Raw genomic sequence first — 18,194 nt, 5'->3', positions numbered from 1 at the left:
GAGCTTTATTCATTTTGAAGCATTAACACTCTCTGAAAACAGAATTTGACTATTGAAATATTTGTGCATAATCATACTTTTCTGGTTGCATGCTATATCACATTACTAATACATTTTTATCAACTAAAACATCAAATTGCAGTTACATGCAAGCTTGGAAATAACAATAAAAAAGAAGGAAATGACAGTAAAAAGTAAAGAAAACCTCAAACAAAAAAAGCATAAATGACATTGTCCTGTTGAAATGCATTGTGTGCAGGATTTACAAAGTTGTGTTTTTGTAATTCGAGAAACAACTAGATAAGTTATTTCTATTGGCAGGATGTGCTCATCCCATATTGTTGCATATTGGGTATGGGGAAAAAAGACATTTATTTTATAGGGAGACTCAAGCAATTTGATGCATCACTTCCAAAAAAAAAAAAAAAAAGAATTGTGAAAATCAAAGAAACTGAGATAACCTAACCTTTAATCCCTATAGATACTATGAGTCCCATAGTGCAACTTTATAGTTAAATCCTTTCTGCCTAATAAATTCCCACATCTTTCAAGCTCCATGACAACAATTCATAGCACAGACTTTCTGACAAAAATTTGTGGTGTCACGAAAGCACATCCAGTATAAAATAACTGCACCTCATTACGCGGGTAACACTTCCATCTAATCACAAAAGCCCAAAACAAAACTATGACTTCTCAAGGAACTACAGTGGAGATAAAAACAATAACGTAGCTGTGAACATGACATAGTATTTCTGACAGCTGATTAGTTTTTGCTACAGTAACAATCTGTCAGGTTTTAATGTCAGCAGAAACAGTCCTACCAATTCAAGCAAAATCAACGTCTGTACACGGATAAACCTGAAAATGCTCCAGATTAAATGTATGAGTGATAATATTTGTGATAGTCTAAAAATTCCAGTTGTACGTATATATGCAGTCCCATGATGGGAAAAAGCTGCTTATCATCTAAAAGATAAATATTTGTCCGTATTGCTTTGATAAACCTTTGAGTTGTGCTCAGATGGTTTGTTAAGTTGAAGTTAAATTCATTTAATTTTAACGTCTGTAGGCTTTTATTTTCTTAACCTTGAACACTGAGTGGATAAAATAACATTTGAGACATTTCCCCTACTACTGATTCCTTGTTTCTAACAGACACTTCAAATGAATAATAAGAGCCATGTCAAGCTGGGGTGAAGTGATAAAATTTACACTGAACTTACACCATGGCTTTCCTACATGGGGCTACTTTCTTTCAGATTCAAACCCTGTGATTTTTCTTTTTCACCACATATTTAGTGTAGTTGATGACTCTTAAACAAAACAAGAGAGGCAGAGGGGGATTGTTCCCAAGACTAGGTCATTCACAGGGCAAATTGGGCAACTACCCTGGGGCACCCGACCCTCAAAGAGATGGGGATGTTTAATTGATTGATTAATGTATGCTGTCAACTGGCACTTATCTCGGTTTTGTTGACAAATTCACTTCAGCAGGCTACCGTCAACCACCAGGGGGAGCTGCTGGGGTCTGAAAGGTCACAGCTTGACCTAGATTTGACAGAGAGCCACATCCGTGGTGGCAGAGCTGCTCAGTGGACACTCATTAATGTGTACATTTAATTGTGCATGTGTGAAATTTGTTGTTGTTTTAAATTTCCCTTTATCCATATCTAAATGTCAAAGAAAAAATCCAGAGCACACCAGTGTAATAGTGAACATGAATACAACAGACAATACAATTTAAGATTATTTAAAGTTAAAGTTCAAAGGATAACACAGTTCACTTGGTGCAATATATCATATATGGAGTTTGTGGTGGAGGGAGGGGGATACAATGTGTTAGTGGAGGAATAACAAGGGGAAAGACCAAGGACTGTGTAACTCCCTCCATAAGGACATAAAGTCTGTCAGAGGTCAGACATGAATGGGGTGGCAAGTGATGGTCCTTTTTTATTTACTTATATGTAAATGTATGTGATGACATATGATGACATTAATGTTATTTCTCTAGTCAGGTTGTGCATCTTAATAAGGTGCATCATACTGTCTCGGGTTGTTATCTTGTAAAATAATGTATGAAATCCATGTCAATTTGTTTTTTAAAATCCCTATACAGCATATTTTAAATTCATGTAATAAGTGAATGTGTAATAATTTTTTTTCAGCTTTTGAAACCTTTCAAAACTGTTATTTCTCTTCTATTTAATTTTTCTTTTCAAGTTGCACTTGCATTTCTGAGATGAAAAATATGCTATAATGCTAAAATATGCTATATCTGCTGCTTACATTTTTCTGATACTGCATGAAGCCACAGTTCTCAGGAAACCTCTGACACCAGTGTCTGAGAACAGTGACAGGGGGTTTAGTACCTAACACGCATTTTATGTAATAATCTCAAATGCTTTTCAGGGAGGATTCCTTGCTTTCCTGTGCAGCTCTGATCCTGAGATCCAGAAAAGACTGAGTGATGTCACAGTGGGAGGCGGCCAAATCAATTCACCTGATCAATTTAGTGGGGTCATTGAGGAGGCAAGTATCTAAGCTTCTCTATCGCTCCTCCCACAGCCTTTTCTCAGTATTTGATTAATTAACCTGGACAAATAGGTTCAACAGAGAAAGTAAAGAATTCCAAGAGACAGATGTACTTATAAATCATCGAATCACGCAACAGATTTGCAAGTCATGTGACCAAGCCTTGGAATGTCTGTTGAGGGCAGGTGTCATAGTTGAATGTAGAGAGAGTGCATTTAGATTTAGATTTAAATGAAATAAATGCTTAGTGAACCAAATCCCAATGCTCTTTATTGTCAAAGTCAAATCACATTTCTCTATAAATACTGAATGCATGTAACTTCACATGTTTTGCTTGCATGTCTGTGGTTGTTGGTTCTGTCTACAGATGAATAACATAATGAACAAATTACAGGTCAGAAGTGCTGGTGTCCTCCTATCACTATTGTGCTGTTAGCTGCTGCCTCTGCAGTAGGCCAAGCTGGTTCTTTGCTCAGCTGGGCTGGCTTTATGTCTGACCTTGCTTTGAAGTGATCTCTGTCAGTGCCGTTAGCCATGTCGCTAAGAGGCTTGTGGGCAGCAGATCAGTTTAGCACAGCCTCACCTGACTAATCTGATTACTTCAACAAGGCTGCTATCAATGTGCAGGACAGGGTAAACAAGAACAAACACATCCTCACTTGTCCAAATGTGGTATAGACCACCTTCATATTCACAAAGTTCAGCAACAATAACTGAAGCTATGTGTTTTAGTATATTTCCTGTATTATTTGTGAGCATCTTTGCATTTAAAAACTCTTTCAAATGTGGAGTCCCCCCCCCCCCACAGGCTTAAATTCCAGCTGTAGTGATGCAGTGAACTGTACATGCAGCCAGGTCAAAAGGGCAACAGCAGACTTTCAGTGGCTTACCACAAGATATTTTCAGCCCTCAGCTCCAGCTCAAATAGTTCTTATGCCTTTATTAGGAGGGGCCCCCATATGTAAGGTGCTCATATTGACCTTTGAACTCTGACTGTTATCTTGTCCAGAGTGAGGAGAGAGGCTTTAAAGATGTCAGCATGGGCATGAAGCCTCAGATACTGTGAAGAAAGCTGGTCACATAAGGATAGCATGACATCATTTATCAATCTAAGAAGCTGTTATTAATCGTGAACATTTTCTGGTATCTTATCAGGGGTGAGCTTCAGTTTATTGAGGGAAAAATGTTATATTCCAAGCTGTGGTTGGCTCAGTGACATCTGTTTACTTTGATAGGATAAAAGAGCAACTTTACTGACGTGTGGTTAGTCGTGCTTAGTTTCAGTTAGCATCTATAGCTATACTGTAGCAAGACTAGAGAAAGAGCGAAGGAGTAAGTGAGTAATGGTCTCAAGGATTTGAACTGGAGCAGAAGGGTTACATGATGCTGCAGACACAGGCGTCTTAATCCACTGCACCAGCTTCAAGAACCAGGTAATTACAAGCAATTCTATGATAGCAATGCAATTATTAACACTGCTGGTTAGTATGAGTGAGTTTATTCATTCTTTTATTTCTCTATTTGCTTCAGGCACATTTATAGTCCTTTATAAGGATTATGGGTTGAAAGTGAACGTTTGAAGTGTGGTTTTTGGTGAGCGTCCCTGTTTTAGCACAAAAGGCCCTTGATTTCAAACAGGTGGAGTTGGAGAGAGGGGCAGTAAATCAGTCCAAGCTCAGAGTTAGCCACCATTTCCATCCCAATCCCAGTTCTTACTATTAAAATAGCAGCTGAATCCATCAATCAAATCAGCATATACATATGAAACATATGACATACATATGAAATTTTCTCAGCTGCATCAGTGCCTCAATTTACACACTGCGTAGAGGATACAGGGTGACTATGCCTCTACTTTCACCTTCTTGTTCATCTCCTCCAGCCCTCCCTCCACGCACACTGTTCCCACACCAGTATGGATTAAAAGCTAAAGAGGGCTGAGAAGTCAAAGCTTGCCAGTCCTTCCTTCTCTTCCCTTTCCTCTACCTGTTACCTCTCCCCAGCTCTCTGCCATAACAATTTTTTTTACCAATCCAAACTGTGGATAGAGGCTGCACCTCTTCTTACGCACCGTCCCGTTGGTCTTTGGTTTGGGGTGGGTCTCAGTCCGAAACAGGGACAGAAAGAACTAAAGAAAGAATAACCAACTGGAAATGTGGAGATTTATTACTTTCGCTGTTATCTTCAAGGAACTTGAAAGCATGAGGAGATGATTTGACTTTTTAAAATCTTTTTACTTTTTGTGCAATTTGGATTACCTATGGTATTTTTTCACAATAAAAGACCAAAGGTAACTAATCCTGTCATATACTTCTGTATACTTAATCCACCTGGAGTTTGGATGTTTGGATGGTGCTATTCAACAACAGGCAACGCTAACATGACTCCTATAGAAAAACTGCTCCAGGTCAGAATTGTTTGTCATTAAATCTGTTTTATTTGATTGTCTTGTCTCTTATATAGATGTGTCTTTGTTAATGTGAACAACTCATTCATCATTGTAGCTCTGTTCAGATCTGTTTGCAGCAGATCTACTCTTGTAAAGGTGAAGCTGTTGCAACATCACAGACTGATTCATCCCTTTATTAATTTACTATAGACTTAAAAATCATTGCTCTTTATATGAAAAGTTAAGAGGCTAAGAGGGTTTGGAGGATTAACATGATTTGACCTATTTTTTATTTTCAGTAGAACTTTAAAACAGTGTGAGAATATTCTAGTCAGTGTTCCTCTTAACCTATAAGCAACTGATAAGCCAGTGTCAGTATTAGCCACTTTAGGAGGCTTGCTGGCTCCTGCTTGCTTGCTACATTTCAGCAGGAGGAAATGAATCAGACCCTGTGGTATACTGTGTTGTAGAAATGTAATTTTTGAAACACTGAAAGCCACAGGTTGTTTTTTCATGTATGTTTTCACCCAGAGCAGACACTCATTTAATTTGATACATGATACAGACCTTAAATTACGTTAATTTCTAACTTTAACTTTTTTTGTCATCAATAATTTTTTAATTAGACGTCATGGTTCCAGTATTTTAAGCCTTGGGCTTAAGCTGTTAACTTGTCTTCATAAACCAATTGGGCTCAAATTCATAATGCTCCAAATTTTAGCATTAGATGCAACTAAAATTTCCTTAACCACTGTCACGTTGGTCAGGCCTTTTGCTCAGTTGTCAGCATCAATACTTTGGATTTTGGCAGCCATTTTTAAGAAATGTATATCTGAACATGAGTTATCAGTATAGAGTATGTTACAAACAGATGTTTAAAACAAGCTTTTCACAACATAAAATCCTGTGAATTTCCAATCAGTAGATCATGAAATGATTGACTCATGAAGTTTTGTGGTACAAGTCTTGACAGCAGGAGATTATAGTCATAGTGGCTAACTTAATGTTTGAAGATACCCTGAAACATCAGTCTAAGCTTAATCAAACTATCTTTTGTTTTGGACAAAAAGCTTATGCCAGCTGCCAGTCCTGGCACTTGATACACATTTAGATGCAGATTTTTCAAGAATCTGAGTGGTGAAGAAGAAGAATCATCCACAAAGAGATAGCTGAGAAGAGCTCAAGAGATTTACTTTAGAAGGGAAAAGGGATACCAAGACCAAATGGAGTCATCAAGGCCAGATTTAGCTCGCACATTACCTGGCACTTAATTTTAAATTCCTTGGCCCTTACAGCACTAATCAGCTTGCTACACACATGCCATTAATTCTTCAGGGGACAGTGCTGTCCTCATTGGGACAGATGGATGCTGATAAGATTCAAGATCACAGTCTTTTAAACAAAACAGCTCAGCAAGATGTAAGTTCAGGTCAGGGATCATGTCTGTATCCTGGAGACTGTTTAAGCCCTCAGATGTTCTTGCTTGTATCAAAGAGGCATTGTCATTGTGTCAATTTTCTAATTCATTCCACCTTTTTTTCTTATTTTCTCGAGGTAGTGATGGCTTGGGGTTGTGTCGTCGCCTGTCCAGCTTTGGACTAGAGGCCTGCTGAGTGCCAAGGGCTACAGTCCCATCCACAAAAGACACACTCACTGTCACACTAATCATTGTAAACTCTCCACTCCTCTTCTGTGTCAAAAGCATCAGAATAGCTGTGCGAGAAAATGGCAAGCCACAGAGACCCACGCTTCCTGCACAACCTGTCCTACCACCCGCGATGGCAGCACAACTCAATAAAAGTCAAGAGAAAAAGACTTATACGGACAGTGGTTACAAACAGCTGCAGTGGGTATAGTCAATTTAAATCATTACCAGCATCATCATCATTGTCATCAAGATCACTGTCATCAAAACCACAGTTGCCATCTTCCCCTGTGCAACGCTCCAGGAGCTGGTGGGGGAACTGGCTTCTTCTGCCCTTAATCATGCTCTCATTTCTGCCCTCTCAAGCCTGGGCGACCACTTTCAAGGTGGCCCTGGTTGGACCCTGGACGTGTGACCTCTTATATTCTAAAGCCCTACCTGACATGGCAGCCCGACTCGCCACAAGCCGCATAAATAAGGACCCCCACCTAAACAAAGGCTACTGGTATGACTACACACTGATCAATGAGGATTGCAAGTCATCCCGTGCCCTTGCTCGCTTTGGTGAGCTGGAAGGTTATGGTGCTGCTTTCCTGGGCCCTGCCAACCCAGGATACTGCTCCTCAGCTGCTTTGTATGCAAAAGAGTGGGATGTTGGGATTCTTTCCTGGAGTTGCCTCAAACCCAACATGAAAAAAGGAGGGATGTACCCCACCTTTCTGAGGCCACTGCCACTGTCATCCCGGGTACTTTTTACTGTGTTGCGGTTCTTCCAGTGGGCTCATGTGGCCATAATCTCAGAAGAGTCGGACCTGTGGGAAGCCACAGGACAGGAGCTGGCCTCTTCACTGAGGGCCCTTGGCCTTCCTGTCAACCCTGTAGTAACTATGGAGGCCGACAGGGATGGGCCTCGTAGAGCCCTGACAAAAGTTCGAGAAACAGACCGGGTCAGAGGTAAGCTGCAAGTGTAGAGATGTTAATGTCCACGCTGCTTTGTTCCACATGAATAATGCAAATGCATAAGTTTTTAAACCCTCCTCTCTCCACAGTGGTCATCATGTGCATGCCCTCTGTCCTGATCGGTGGTCAAACCCAGTACCAACTTCTGACAACAGCACTATCCATGCGTATGATCGACCGTGGCTACGTGTTCATCCCCTATGACACCCTCCTGTACTCACTACCCTACAAAGATACATATTACTATTCTCTTGGCAATGACACCAATCTGCGGAAAGCCTATGATGGGGTAGTCACCATCACTGTGGACTCTGGAGAACGCAATTTCTATGAGGCCTTCAAAGATGCTCAGAACAGCTATGAGATCCGCAGCAGCACCCCACCAGAGGAGGTGAGACTCTTTTCAGTGTATTGTCATGATTAAGTCATGGTAGAAAATTATGACAAATCTGGAAGAAGTGGAAAAACAAAAGCACTTGTAGAAACATTTGAATTTTAATTATCACATCTCTGTCTCCTCTACTAGGTTTCTCCATTCTTTGGCACCATCTACAACATGATGTATTACATAGCAATGGCTACTGAGCAGGCACGCGCTAATGGGGGCCGCTGGGTAACTGGTCAGATCCTGGGCGAAAGTGAGGGTGGCTTTGAATTTGAAGGCTTTAATCAGCCCTTGTGGGCCGGCAGGAATGGTGAAGGCATGCAGGCTCGCTATGTAGTGCTGGACTACAGTGGCATTGGAAACACGCTCTACTCCACTCATTCTCTGGAAGCAGCTCATACAGATGGCGGGTCTGGGAGCTTGAAGTTCCTTGGTCGTTCAATCCATTTTGCAGGCAGTACACCCTACAGAGACTCAGGCTGCTGGTTTAGCCCCTACTTTGCCTGTACTGGAGGTGAGTGCACTAGTAGTATCATCACAGGAAATGTGTCTTTAAGCTGGTATGTTGCACATTGCTGAATTCAGTGCATTCAAACTGTCTAACCTTGTGTTTTTTTCCTCTTGTGTCATTTCTTCTTCTCAAAGGCATGGATTCAGTCACTATGTTCTTCCTTCTCCTTCTGTTCATTGGATTGGCTAGTTGTGGAGTCGGCGTCTTACTTCGTCTTAAGTATGTACACCAATATATCAAAGGTTGATATGTCTTCCAATGCAGTCGTGTGATTTTTACAACGTTATGATTGTTTAGGAGAAGCGGCAGGATTGGGTTCAGCATTGGTGGTGGTGGTAGCGGTGGATCATCAAGGGTAGTTCTGACCCTGGATGATCTGGTCTTCATCAACACTCAAGTCAGCAAAAGGGTCAGTTCTGTGCCGAATCAATACTGACAGGATTCTTCTCTGTGCTGTGCATGCAGTACTTTGAGAGCTTATGATGCATGAAAGTTGTTTACCTGTAAGAAATGATCTCTTCTAAGCTGACCTATCCTCTTTGTACTGTGTGTGTGTGTGTGTGTGTGTGAGCAGAAGCTGAATGATGAAAGTATCATGAAAAGCCAGCTGGATATGAAGACGCCTCACCACTCTGTGTCAGGGCGCAGCTACTTGGCCTCAACACCAGACAGCTCAAATGTTGCGGTGTTTGAGGTGAGGCGAGTTGGACATGACATATTCAATAATCTCCAGTTTATCATTTTTGAGCTCATGCCTTTGGATGTTATTGGCTTCACGAGGACTGTGTCGTTTTCTTTACCTCCCAGGGTGACTGGGTTTGGTTGAAGAAATGTCCCAGTGGATCAGTATCAGGTGTCAATAGCAGCACTGAGCTTATCTTTGTCAGGGTAAGTGAGTGTGTGAGGGATGGCATGTCACTTATTACTGGCACACTGACTCTCCATTGTAGCCAGAAACCATAAAATACATCATAGCCTGAATCTGTGATTACACTGTGATATGCTCTATCTCTGAGCTTGAATTTGAAAATCCTGTAGTGAAACAAAAATAATTGGTTGTCTGCATTTGAAATGAAAAAAAAAACAGAATGCAAATGACTGACTGCACTGACCCAGGCCACAATAGAAATGGCTGCAAAATGTACTTATACCCGAAAAACAAACTGTACAGTTCACAGCTTTGATGTTTGCGTTGTCTTTCCCTCAGCTCAGAGATATGAGGCACGAGAACCTCAATCTGTTTCTGGGATTGTTCTTCGACTCTGGGATCTTTGGTGTTGTGACTGAGCACTGCTCTAGGGGCAGCTTGGAAGATCTGCTCAACAACGAGGATGTGCGTCTTGACTGGATGTTCAAGTCTTCACTGTTAATGGATCTGATCCGGGTAAGAGAGACAAAATGACCAACTCATGTTTCATATCTCGTGATTTTTTATATTATTATTATCTCTCACACATTTCTACAAACTGTCATCAGGGAATGAAGTACCTGCACAATCGTGACATCATCCATGGACGGCTCAAATCCCGTAACTGTGTGGTAGATGGGCGCTTTGTGTTGAAGGTGACTGATTATGGGTTCAGTGAAGTTTTGATTTCCCAAAGCATTGACACTGAAGAGGAAAAGCCAGAAGGTGAGTTTATGTGCATCCACAGACTACTTTAGTGATTGGGCTTGTGCATATATCAATTATTTTGTTTAATAATGGTGGTGCATGTTTTTCCAATAAAAAGATCTGCTTTGGACCGCTCCTGAGCTGCTGAGAAATTCTAGTCTGATGAAGAGGGGATCATTCTTAGGAGATGTCTACAGCTTCTCCATTGTTATGCAGGAGGTCATCTCTCGCTCTTCACCTTTCTGCATGCTGGACATGCCTCCAAAGGGTGAGACATGCATTAGTAACCTCACTCTGAATCTTTTTGGCAAATCTGCACAGGCTTTTTGAAATGTTCATCCTGTCCTTCACTGTCTGTCTCCACTTGAGTAAAAGGCCAATGACTGACCTGTGGGCGTAATAACATGCTATGGATATGATGAGTTCATTCATAGTTGCTCTCCAACCACATTACACACAAAACGGTTCACACTGAGCTGAAAATAAAAAGACAAATATCTCAGTTGTTGCTGAAAATGCAGCACAATATCTGGTTTAAATCAGCAATGACATTCATAGTTAATGGCTGCACAATGTCTGTCTGTCTAACATCTCTGTGTTCTTGTCCATGTGGATGTGTTGACAGAGATTATCAGCAAGGTCAAAGAGCCTCCTCCCTTGTGTCGGCCTATTGTGTCAGTGGATGAGGCCCCCTTGGATGTGATACAGGTGATGAAACAGGCCTGGAGCGAAGAACCAGACAAGAGGCCGAACTTTGAGGAGATTTTCAAACAGGTAAAAGCGCTGAAAAACCCAGGCAACTTGACACAGGTCTGCTCCTCCTTTTACTCTGTGTTGCTCTGTACAAAAGTAGCAAGCTTGAGATGACATTCCTGTTCCCTCCCTTTTTTCCATCTGTCAGTTCAAGAGCATCACCAAGGGGAAGAAGACCAACATTATTGACTCTATGCTGCGCATGTTGGAGCAGTACTCCTCCAACTTGGAGGATCTGATCAGAGAGAGGACAGAGGAGCTGGAGGTGGAGAGGCAGAAGACTGACAACCTGGTGGCTCAGATGTTGCCCAGGTGAGTGTCCAGCAAATATCACTGACGCACAAAAGACACGATAAAACTGCAGTGTCCTATTTCACTTTTCTGCACACACAGCACAGCTATTGAGGTTGATGAGCAGCACTAGCCTGTTGAGGCCTGTAGAGCATCAACATGGTTACATGTGTCACTTAACTGATCAAGAACTGGAATCAGAGCCTAAGTTGGTACAGACTCAGACATACAGTAGAGGTCTATAATACTCTGTAGCCATTTAACAACAGAGACCAGACCAACTGCGCAAAAAAATGTGTCTCAATCAATGGGAAAAATTGTGAGAAATTATCGAATTGTGGCTGTCAACTCATGAAGAAAAAAAACAAAAAACACTCAGGATTTATTTCTTCAGTTTTCTTTCTCTGTATCTCAAGTTTGTCCGCTAGAATGTGGTGGTAGTTCTGCTGCGTTCAGGAACTGTGGGAATGCTTGCCGCAACATCCAACATTGAGAATGTGATCAGAAACCTGTCCAAAGCAAACACCATTATTAAAGCTGTCTTTAGATATTGCTTGCTCACTAAATTAACTGTTAAGTGATGTTGAATCTCAAATGCAATGATCACTATTAACCACCGGTTAACTGCAACTGTCCTCGACTCATCATCTTCCTCCTTCCAGGTCTGTGGCCCAGGCGCTGAAGACAGGCAAGCCTGTCAAACCTGAGCATTTCAGCGAGGTCACTCTGTACTTCAGTGACATCGTGGGCTTCACCACCATCTCAGCTCTCAGTGAGCCCATCGAGGTGGTTGACTTACTCAATGACCTCTACACACACTTTGATGCTATCATTGGGCTGCATGATGTCTACAAGGTGGGTGTCGGGGGATCTTGCATCTATTTATGTATCTATCTTTTTGTATTTCAGGTCAAAATGTCCACAAAAATTTCATCTAAGATTCTCTATATTATTGTTGCTTATGAATCTCATCTAAATATATACCAGGAACATAATTTCAATATATGTGTTGTGTACACTATTTTTTATAAGGAAATGCCTTTGAGTTACTTTGCAGTATGAAGCATTATGATGCACGTTGAAGAAAGAATGCTACATGTGTGTGTGTGTTCAACTCTTATTTTTTTTTTTTTAGGTGGAAACTATCGGAGATGCCTACATGGTAGCCTCAGGAGTCCCCAACAGGAACGGCACCCGTCACGCAGCTGAGATGGCCAACATGTCTCTTGACATCCTCCACTGCATTGGGACCTTCAAGATGAGGCACATGCCTGAGCTAAAAGTCAGGATCCGTATCGGGCTGCACTCTGGTGAGCAATATGTTTGCTCTTTTTGTGCTGCCATAAACTGCTCTTACACCCATGATATACAACAGTAATGCGGTATATGAAGAATTCTTTAACCTAAGAGTCACATACAGGTGTAATGAGTAATATGGTGTGAAATAAATCTTAACTCCCTTTCAGAGTGGGTAAAGGTTAATTTGTTGCACAGGTATAAAAATGCAGGAACCCAAGCTCCTAAGACAAGGAGGTATTTTTACCTCGTTTATCCTTGTCTGGAACTTATTCCTGGAACAGTGAAACACTATCCACTTAGAGTGCTGTCATCCAATTAACACACTGCATACTCTGGATCTCTAACTATATTCTATGAATTTCTTCCTTGACACAGAAGTGGTAGTGCAAAGCTTTAATATCATGTAAAGGGATAAGAACTGTGCACTTTTACTGAAATGTTAACGAGATTGTGAGCCTCCTAGAAAACACAGGAACAAAAACATTTTTTAAACTGAGTCCTCAGAGTTATAGCCACATGTCACAATGTAAAAATTTGAACACGAAATGGTTTATGATATAAGACATTGCTTGGTGAGGATCAAGTGTCCTATTCAAAGCCCCCACCCCTCACCCCCCATCCAACCACTGTGTGTGTGTGTGTGTGTGTGTGTGTGTGTGTGTGTGTGTGTGTGTGTGTGTGTGTGTGTGTGTGTGTGTGTGTATGTGCTCTTGCATGCTATGTTTGCAGGCCCAGTTGTAGCAGGAGTAGTGGGTCTTACAATGCCTCGGTACTGTCTGTTTGGAGACACTGTCAACACAGCATCTCGAATGGAGTCCACAGGGTTGCGTGAGTGTCTCGTATATTATTTATTATATACTGTAGATCAGGCAGATCTTCTTCTTCGTCTTCTTCTTTTTAAATTGAAATAGTGATTGAGAGGACAGGTGTATGGCAGTTTGTGTGCATGCTGCTTGAGCCTAAACAGGGCTTTAAGTGAGCAGTCCTCACTAATCCTTTAAGACTATCAGCAGAATTAGAGGCCAATTTGAAGTTTCAGTGTAAATGTCGTCACTGACCCTTGCCTTGGTTACCCTCTGCATGCTGTATAAATTAAGAATAAACTTAAGTATTAATGACTAAGTACACTTCTCTCATGTTTAAAAATAAAACACTCACATTTCAGGGAGAGACTGTAGAGAAAGAAACTATTCAGCTTTAAACTGGTCAGTCTTATTTATTATGTCTAAAATAACGATTATGCATTTATGCATGACTATAATGTACTTGTGCTGTTAGGAGCAGAGTAATAATGGGTAGTCTACTGCCACCAAGTGGCTCAATACCAGCATGACGCCTGACTTTCTAGAGCCCTCAGACAGTCAGAGAACCAAACCAAAACTTTTAAACAAAAGGTTCAGAGGACAATACAGATTTTACATGTATGCCTGATGTTCAAGCAGTTGCAGTGAGTGAATGTTGATGATTTTTCTGTATTCTGTGCTTGTCATAGCTTACAGAATCCATGTCAACCAAAGCACAGTTGATGTCCTGAACAGCTTGAAGCTGGGATACAAAATTCAAGTCAGAGGCATGACAGAGTTAAAGGTAAATAAACTAAAAGATGAGAAACACTTTCATAATATACACAGAAGATATGCACTGTACCTAATGTAGCATTAGCCTCGTAATAGTGATGATTGTTTATTTCTAGGGGAAAGGTATTGAGAACACATATTGGTTGGTCGGGAGGGAAGATTTTGACAAACCTCTGCCTATTCCTCCAGACCTTCAAGGGTAAGAAGACATGTTCTTTACTCCTCTATACACACACATACATGTGATACTCTGTAATTTTAGTTTATTGTAATCAAAAGGCCTATTTGTATGGATGGTCTGTCATGTTCTGCTCTGTGTGCCAGTTATGGTACATAAAAACCTGTATTTCTCATTACAGTGGAAGCAATCATGGTATCGCTTTAGATGAGATACCTCCTGACAGAAGACAAAAATTCCTGGATCGACAGAAGAAGATGGGCTAGCCTGATGTTTTTCACTGAAGCCCCAGAATTGAGAAGTGATACTGTTTTCCAGTGAAAGAAAATGCACATGTCTAAATGAAAAGTGAACAGTGCTAGATATTTAAATAATCCACAATCTACAATAATTCGTACTACGCTCGAAATGAAACCCTGCACCAGTGAGTTGGAAATTCACACTCTGGGTATGTCAAAATCATTTCTAGACTGAAATAATCTTTCTGGGAGATTGTCATTCTCTTCATTCATAGTTTTAACACATTGGTGCCATGATAAACCCTGACTCCAACATGTAAAAATGAGCCAAAAAGAGGCAACCATATTTGTTCAACAGTTGTTTTTATACCAAAAATATAAGCATACAACATAATGTGCACACCATGGTTGATTTACAGGGCCAAAATGTGTTGTCTTAGAAGACACCAATTGCCTAACAAGAGGTGATTATGATGGAGGTGTCTACAAAAAGGATCACAGTATCACATGTAATACTCATGTACTCCGTGTACTCTATGTATTTGCACTGATCTTTGTGTTTTGTAGAGATATTGGAGAGATTTTATCATGAACACCCTGAGGGTGGAGGCTGTTACTGCTGGACTAGTCATCTCGGGTATAATAGAGTCTATGCTGCACTCACTTTAAAAGCATTAGCCTTTTATAACAACAACACAGAATTAATACATTAAAACATTCTCACAGTAATTTCAGCTGGAAACACTAGATAGGTCAGTCAGGGTCGAGAGCTCAGTTCAAGCATAGCTCTGATTTTGCTTTTGTAGTGCATCAATGTGATTATTCACTCATACAACAAATGAAGCCATATGATCCAAAAAATGTCGAAATATGTCAAACAAACCATCTGGTTTGTTTGTTAGATTTAATTATTAACACATATTTTTAAAATTTAACATAACTTTTTGCCTACCAGGTCTTTTAACATTTTAATCCATTACTGTGATAGGCTTATTAGTGTTGATTTGGCTGATAGGCCGGTTTCATTCTAACATTTCAGTTCAGTGAAGTGTATCTAAAGACAAAAATGTGCTCTAAAATTTTGTCACAAATATACAGATGCATCTGCAAAGACAAAAATAATGAATACATTCTAAAATTTAATGACAATTCTTCTTCTTCGAAATACCATGAGACCCACATGAAACTGACTTATGATTTGCATCTACCGTATGTTTCTCTTCCTAATGATGTCATGATACTACATACAGTATGTATTGTTTTTTTAATGATGTGTGTATTGCTTTTAACATTATGCTGACATTTTCTACCAAAACATAGAAGATGTACACAGCATGCATGCATTGTCATTATAGCTTCATTGACATTGCATGAGGCCTATTACTGAAACATGCTGCATGCATGGCTGCATGTATTATAAAGCATGCTGTGTGTTCTTCATAGGACAGCAATAGGTAGACCTCATTTTTGCAATAAACAATGTATCTGCTCTGCACTGATACGCAGAACGTCAACTGACTGAAACGGTCATCTCCAGTTATGTGCTTCAGCAGACTGAGCCTTCAAATGTATCATCGTCCTCTAAAAGGAAAATATCTGGCTTTGTCTGAATTTCTAAGCTATTATCCTCCCATCACTGCCACTGCTCTGGGATCCCAAACAGTGGCTGCATCTGAAGGTCCTCTGAGAAGAAATCTAAGTCCACCTCCCATGCCCACCCCCAGAGGATCCTTGTGGAATTTTGCAGAACATATAAGGGGAGCATGCGTATAAAAAAAAAAAAAAAAGGGGAGGACTGAGTCTTCTAAGTTATTTCTCTTTGGCCTGGGGATGTTCACTGTATATAGTGTAAATTTGTACATAGTTTGTCTTTGTGTTCTACAGGGTTAGGGACGTTTTAGTGGAGTTTTCTTTCTGCTTGGGTTCCCTAAACCCCTAACTCAACAGGAGATATCAACAAATTACAACACACACAAAAGAAAAAGCAAGCAACCTCACTCTCTGTTGACTTGCTAATTGTCCGCTGCAGCACTGATATTGAAGCAACAATAGGCAGGCAATGTCAGCATGTCATTTTCCTCCGAAAACAGTTTCAGTCTGCAGACGTTTTCTCCTTGGGAGCTCAGTGCTGACCACCTCTAACATACACAGACTTGTCACAGTAGCTCAGCGTATAGACAAAACAAATGACTTGATTATCAGGTTGCTTCTTTGTGGTGTAGTCTTTCATGCCATTAAGTGTTTAGCACCAGCACTGGCTCTTCAAGCAAGATTAAACCCCTGAGGAAGAGGAAACACAGAATTCTGAATGAGGACGAAGATGATGGGGGAAGCCGTCTTAATGTTTCTTTGATGGCTATCTAAGGAACAAAATGAGTTATTCTATTTCATAGATAGGACACACTTTTTCTAGATTTTTAATCAATTTGCCAAATAGATAGATATCATCAAACCTGAATGAACTGTATTGTTCATTTTGAAAGTGATTTCAATGTGTTTCTGTAAATAAATTATGGTTTTAGTGAAAATTGTGTCTTTGTATGTTACTGCTTACTCTTATGTGTCGAGGCTATTTATGCCAAATTGTGCACTGACAGTACACTAAATTATGATTCAAAGCAAGTAGACCAATGAATCACAAGTTCAATAAAAGCCAATAAATCATACTGTAAAGGACATGTAGGCCATTTATATCTTGACATTTCTAAGTTAGTGGCTTTTATCTCTCACATCTGATTCATATTTTTCAATTATAAAAAGTTTCAGTTTTGAAAAAACAGGGTTGTAAATGGAAAGGGCATAAGAAAGGACTTGGCAACAAGGGGTGACAGCAACATTAAGACTCCACTCAATTATGGAGAGACAGTAACTCAGTGAAAGTCTTACCTCACCATTTCACCATAAATCCCAAAGCAAGTTAACAAGCTTTGGGTTGGTTTTATTTACTTGGGCTGGTGTGACTTTGTTTTTTTTTCATTTGGTAGTGGAACAATCCAATGAAAATGTAAGGATGGCTTTACACAATGCAACTTCTGTGCAATATGCTACGCACCCTCAACAAACCTGCAAAGTGTTTATGTTACAGTTTCATCTGGAACAGTGCAACTGATGTTTCAGGTGGATTTCCTGCTGAAATACAACCTCCATGGAGCCGTCTTACAGCAATGCCAACAACAAGAGTTTTTACAGGTTTAGAAATGAATAAGTCCAATGATAGCTTTTTTTATTTACTGCTTTAGGTTATTAGATCTTTAAACTTCTAGTCATAGTCTCACTTAGTCTTACCTACCACTGGAGAAAACATTTTTAAAGGTGACTTTGCAAAATGGTTAAAATATTATTACCTAGATTGGAATATGAACAGATCATGTCTGCACTGCTTGCAGGAATATCTACAAGTGATATCAGAGCCCTGAGGACAATGTCAGCTCAAAACAAATTCTTATTTCTGCCACTAACAGGGGTTGATATGAGGGCAACTGGATCAGTTTGACAGGTTGCTTTGCTAAACCTTTTTTGGCACTTTGATCACACCCCTGGGATTTAAGCATAGACTGTATCATTTGCAGTATGAGAGAGAATTTCCTTCTAGTACCTCTAATTTCCTTCTCTGGTGCAGTGTTTTGTTGCATAGAGTATTTAGGACATCAGTGCTATGCTATGTGGCATTATTCAGTGATCATTCTGGCTGTATGTGCAGCATGGGTCACAATATAAGCAATCACTACAATAATATGTGTTCTGGGGAATCATCTCCTTGTAGCATCTTTGGTGATCCAAACCACCTGGATAAGCTCATTAAGCAAACAATAGGACA

At 40.3% G+C, this 18,194-nt stretch overlaps 1 protein-coding gene across 1 annotated transcript; it reads left to right on the top strand.

The window, feature by feature from the left end:
- The first annotated feature begins 6,626 nt into the window (after positions 1-6,626).
- Positions 6,627-14,782, top strand: LOC111234372 (retinal guanylyl cyclase 2-like). Its single transcript, XM_022762428.1, has 18 exons — positions 6,627-7,523; positions 7,619-7,920; positions 8,056-8,428; positions 8,560-8,644; positions 8,723-8,834; positions 9,000-9,119; positions 9,233-9,313; positions 9,633-9,809; positions 9,902-10,058; positions 10,159-10,308; positions 10,666-10,814; positions 10,942-11,105; positions 11,747-11,939; positions 12,220-12,394; positions 13,113-13,211; positions 13,876-13,970; positions 14,077-14,159; positions 14,320-14,782. Exons 1-18 carry the CDS (start codon positions 6,650-6,652, stop codon positions 14,402-14,404), a joined length of 3,474 nt encoding a protein of 1,157 aa, XP_022618149.1. The 5' UTR covers positions 6,627-6,649; the 3' UTR covers positions 14,405-14,782.
- Positions 14,783-18,194: the final 3,412 nt, after the last annotated feature.

This window comes from Seriola dumerili, unplaced genomic scaffold (assembly GCF_002260705.1).
Source record: "Seriola dumerili isolate Sdu_G_001 unplaced genomic scaffold, Sdu_1.0 BDQW01000449.1, whole genome shotgun sequence".
NCBI lineage: Eukaryota > Metazoa > Chordata > Actinopteri > Carangiformes > Carangidae > Seriola > Seriola dumerili.
Note: the sequence above shows the minus strand (reverse complement) of the source record. Positions and strands in the feature narration are given on the sequence as shown.

Coding starts and splice junctions, on each gene's coding strand:
- LOC111234372 (XM_022762428.1), top strand. CDS start 6,650: ATGGCAAGCCACAGAGACCCACGCTTCCTGCACAACCTGTCCTACCAC. Junction 7,921..8,055: donor GCAGCACCCCACCAGAGGAG/GTGAGACTCTTT, acceptor CTCCTCTACTAG/GTTTCTCCATTCTTTGGCAC. Junction 10,815..10,941: donor TTGAGGAGATTTTCAAACAG/GTAAAAGCGCTG, acceptor TCCATCTGTCAG/TTCAAGAGCATCACCAAGGG.